Genomic DNA, 4,966 nt, shown 5'->3' with positions numbered 1-4,966 from the left:
TTCGAAAAAAAAAAACCCCCCCCCCCCCCCCGCCCCAAACCTCATAAACACCTGAGTGAAAGATGTTTACTTTACCCTCTGTGGTGAAAAATGGGGCAAAAATTTTAAATATTCCCTTTAAAGACTTACCAGTTTACTAACACTGTTCATATTGCCAATGCAAATTATTTAAGCTGCTAAGATATATATAGCTCAGTGTTCCTGAGTTGTTAGCAGTGCTTTGTTAATGAGCTCCATATGCTGTTACTTTGCTTTCTTGTTAAATATGCTTGTAAAACTAGAATTTCACATTACTTTACAATTCCTTTCTCCTTCAAGATGGGGTTGTATATTAAATGAGTTAACTCTGATGGCTTGTGATGGTATCAAAGGCACCTTTTAAATAGAGAACACCTGTAATTAGGCTTGAGTCAATACCATAACTCTTAACATAGATTTAAATTCAAGACAAGAGTCTTTGACTGTTTAAACTTCAATTCTTCCAGTTACTCAAATGGAAAGTGCATAGAGGATTTCCATAAATAATATGCACTGGTGTCACTGAAGTGTAAGTCTATTTCTGAAATAAGTGGTTCTCTTTCATAGCAAGAAATAGGTTTGAAATGCCTGCTTAAATGTGTTAGAACTGCTGCAAGGAACACTGGCAACCTGCTGTGATTTAGATTCAGTTTCACTGAAAATTATTTAGATTTAGCTGTAACATGGGTGGGCAGTTTTGCTGCATATTGCTTACCTTGCTGCTAGTTTTGAGTTGTAGGAGCATCTGCAGAGTGGATGTTTCCATAACAAGAAAGTAAGCTAGTATTAGATTGCTTGCAGCATGAATGGTGGTTCAGCTTTTGATATAACAAGGGGACAAAGAGAGAGTTATTAATCCGCACCAGTGTAAGGAAGCAGTTGTCATGTGGATGTAGATGTGCTGAACCCAATACAAAGTCAGTACAATCTCAGAAGTGAATTTCTGCAATGATAACCAATATGTTTCTGTCTGTACAAGAACTACCAAGTTTTACTCTCAGTACTGCTTGATTCATTCACCTGGGAATATTTTACTACTCTTGTGCATATTGAAATAATTCAATGAAATGCTAAAGTTACTTACCTTTTCAGCATCTTGTTGATGTACTGGAGCATTTTTCACAGCAAAATACAAACCTAACACAAGCGTAGTTACATAGTAGTACAAGCATACTATTGCTATGGTGATAGTAATGCTGGTTCTTTATTTGGGCAATAAACCGTAACTGTGTTCTGCAACTTAGCTTGAGTTTAGCGTTTATGTTATTTAGGTTAAACCTTGCCATGCTTTGTTGGTATGCGTAGGTATAGGTTAGGGTTGTCTTTAAAGACTGAGGCTCTGAGCTTATGGTAGGAATCAGTAACAAAACTGTGGAGTTCAGTGTGCTTGCTTTATCCTTTTTAAGTAAAAAGGACACTGGACTTCCCTTTGTTACTTCTCACCCAGTGGATTCTAGTCCTTTACATGGTTCTGCAAATGCTACATTATGTTTCTTTCTATGTGCAGATTTTAGTCATCTGATGCTGAGTAGAAAGAATTTCTGACGACTCAAAAAAAACCTTACACTGATATTGTCTTTTCTTGTTTGTATTTTTAGTATTAAACTTTGTTAGAAATATTTTTTAACAATCATTTTAGAATTCATTATAATTATATATAACTTAAAATGACAATGCTGCTAATAAGTATGCTGCAATGCTGGTATCTAATTAAGTGCTGGGTCCTTCTCATGACCTTCCCATTTTCTCAGCCTGGACTTTGGATGCTCTTCTGTTACATATCCATTCTCTCCTTGGCTGTTAAAACTGTGCTGAGTCTTAAACTTGATCTAAACACATTAGTGCAGCATAATAGGGTTTTCTTTTTGTTTCACAAGAGCTGGACAGGTGGTATAGTACTGTCAGTGCAATATGAAGACGGAGTGTTTAAATCTTTCAATTATTCTAATTCCTTGGTAGTTCTTAATATACTGGTTGGTTGCAAAACCAGCAGTAAGCTGTTGCACAAGAAATTAAACATCCATCTGCCAATGGACAGTGTTATCCTAACAGACCCAGTCTTGGTCACTGCATTGGAGAGGACTACAACAAAAAGAACAGTTCTTGAAGACTAAATGCAAAATAAAACCAAGGCCATTTTCACAGCCTTGGGTGACATCAGGAATCTGAAAGCTTGTACTGTTAAGATGTGTGAGTGGTATGTTCAAGTCTTGTTTACATGAATTAGATTCTACAATCAATATTACTGATTTTTCTTTTTTCTCTTATTTAGTATAATGCTTCACCACAGCAGCAGAGAGATATAATAAAGAGTAGGAGTCTGGACAGGAGGCTACAAGAACCAATAGTTTTAACAAAATGGAGGCACAGCACAATTGTGTTGGATACCAATGATAAGGTAGGAGCAAGTTAAACAGCATCCTGGAATAACAACTGTATTTCTGAAATACCATTTCTCTTCTGTTGTATCATGTATAATACTCACTGAAACAAACGGCAGTTCAACAACTTTACTACTGTTACTTTGTGAGTAGTAGCTCTTTTCTTGTTATTCTTCAAGTATGTTAAGTAGTGTTAGTTCAGGGTTTGGTGTGTACAGCTGTTTTTCTTATAAGTTGGAATTTCCTAATTCAGTTTAGGCTATGGAGTATAATTAGTATTTGAACTCAAGAATTAGGGATGTGAGTGACGTGCTCATGTAAGGTAGGGTGAAATTTCATGCCTCAATGTTTCAATTATAGGGAATACCAAGTAGGAATACACTTGAAAGATTGCAGATGGGTAACTGAAATATTCATAGAATTGAAATAAAAGTTGCACTTGCTAAACTAAAAACTATGCCATAAAGATGTAAGTAGTAGTATTATATACTGGATTTATGCCATTAATGACTGTTTCATTGACCTCCACTGTAATATCTCGAGGAAAGACGAATAGCTCTGTGTGGTTACAGCAGAGGTGTAATGTTGTTTTTGAAGGATAGATTAGAGTACTGAAAGTGATGAAACACTTGGCTTTGGTCCTGTCCAGAGCTGAGCTGGCTGTTTAGTCTGAAAAGAGCTGTTGGTCAGTAACAACAAAAGCTGTTTTCTGCCCATTCTTAGGGCATGTTCTTGATAGTCTGTACAGTAACAGATGCTGTTTAGGCCAACAAGGAGACAGAGGCTCTCCTTTGCTTTCTGTCTGCCCGTTTCTCTCCAGTTTGATTTTTGTCCCAGCTGTTTCTGCTTCTGCTGAGACATTCAGCCTGTGGGTGGAGAGAGTCAATATGAGCTGAGTGGGGAGGAACTGAGATGGGTTGCTGTAGGGTGGTGACTTGCTGGCTTCTGTAACTTCTCAGCAATCCATCCCAGGATTCTTGGAAACTGAAATACTTCATAATGCTGAAGTGACAGCACAGACTGCTCAGAATGAGATACCAGGAAAACAGCATTGTAGCTCCCCTTTTCTAAAGATACAGGGGAAAATGGGATGCATGTAGATTTGGGAGTATGGAGAAAAGCCTTTAAGTGGGCCAGTATAATCACAGATGTCAAAGGAAACTTAAATGGGCAAAACACAATAGTTGTAACAAAAATGGATCTGCTGCCCAGAATATTACTTGCTTGACCTCTTGCTTCTGGTATGTTTTAATGGCTTTCCTTGTTGAAATGGAGTATAGGAGAACAGGTTGTCATGAGTTGACTTAATTCCTCAGAATAGCATTTATTGGATTTGATCTTAAGCTTTTGAGCTGTCAGTTTAGAAGATATCATATGTGGTGCTGAGGAGCAGTGGACCATGCTTGGCTTAGGGTTTGCACCTGTGCAAATTAGTCTGACTCAAATGATTCTGAGGTCCCTATACTGCTCCTTTCCCCTCCCTACTCCTCCTTATGTATCCTGTATCGAGTGTGTTGTGGTATTGCATGAGAGACAGTCTAGATGGAGGAGTCCTGATAAATCAAAGCTGGGTGAACACTTCCAGCCTGATGCATCTTACTCTTCACAGGTATGAACAATTCTATTTTGGGAATGGCTTAAAGTTTTTGCCTCACTTTTAAAGGAAGACTTACCTTTTTATTTTTCAGCATAAAGTTAACTTCTGATTTGGAACAACCTTTATGTAGTGCTTCACTGAATGAAAAAGCTCTTTTAAAAGCCTGAATAAGTTGTCTTACTTTTCTGCAAGACTCAGTGTTCAAATACTGAAACCTTAAACCTAATGAAGCAAACACGGAAGTGTACAAATGCCTAGTGTAATAACCAAAAGAAACTGTATATATGAGCCACATTTGTTAAATCTAAGTCAGTAGCTGAAAGTTACTTTTAACAGCTACAAGACATGCAAGCAGCATGCATTTTTTTGGATGGCAAAGAGACTATATGTAGTTCATATAAAAGCACAATGTTAATGCTTTGAAAAAATATTAAACGTGTGAAGTGGAGCAATAAACTAGTATTCTGTGGAAAGATGGGATTTGTTTAGTGCATTGGTGCACCTGTTTTATTACCACTGGCAGGCACACTGTTATACATGCTGCTTTAAATTAATATGTGGAAAGGGAATAATTCATGACCACAAATACTGGATGACTTCTTCCAGAGCTGTGTAGTATATGAAAGCTATCTCAAATTCAGAATGAGACAAAGAAAAACAAGCAGGATTGTGAGGATAGGTACATCAGCCCCAAGTTAGCTTTTTAGCTGCCTCCTAGGGAAGCTATTTTGTTTTTATCTTATTTGGTTTTCCTGGAAAATCAACACTGTTCTATGAAAATAGGCCAGTCAAAAGAGTGCTTGAAATGTGCCAGGGTGAAAGTATGGGTTTCCAAGGCTGATGAGAATTTGATGGTATCAAGTGTACTTGTTAACTGTTTATTTGCTATGACTGTATATAGCCATCAGCTAAAAATTTGGAAAAAATGCCTTCCTGGGAGGGACAATGTTGTTTTCCTTAATATGAACTT

The 4,966-nt window shown here is 37.4% G+C and overlaps 1 protein-coding gene across 1 annotated transcript in view; it reads left to right on the top strand.

The window, feature by feature from the left end:
• Positions 1-2,453, top strand: part of LOC104401832 (rho GTPase-activating protein 12-like) — a gene marked incomplete at its 3' end in the record, with an annotated part of 43,417 nt that extends 40,964 nt beyond the window's left edge. Inside the window, 1 exon segment of the mRNA XM_010009535.1 lies at positions 2,291-2,453. Within this exon segment, the coding sequence (XP_010007837.1) occupies positions 2,291-2,453 (163 nt within the window).
• Between the last annotated feature and the right edge of the window lie 2,513 nt (positions 2,454-4,966).

Source organism: Nestor notabilis, unplaced genomic scaffold (genome assembly GCF_000696875.1).
Source record: "Nestor notabilis isolate BGI_N333 unplaced genomic scaffold, ASM69687v1 scaffold17742, whole genome shotgun sequence".
NCBI lineage: Eukaryota > Metazoa > Chordata > Aves > Psittaciformes > Psittacidae > Nestor > Nestor notabilis.
Note: the sequence above shows the minus strand (reverse complement) of the source record. Positions and strands in the feature narration are given on the sequence as shown.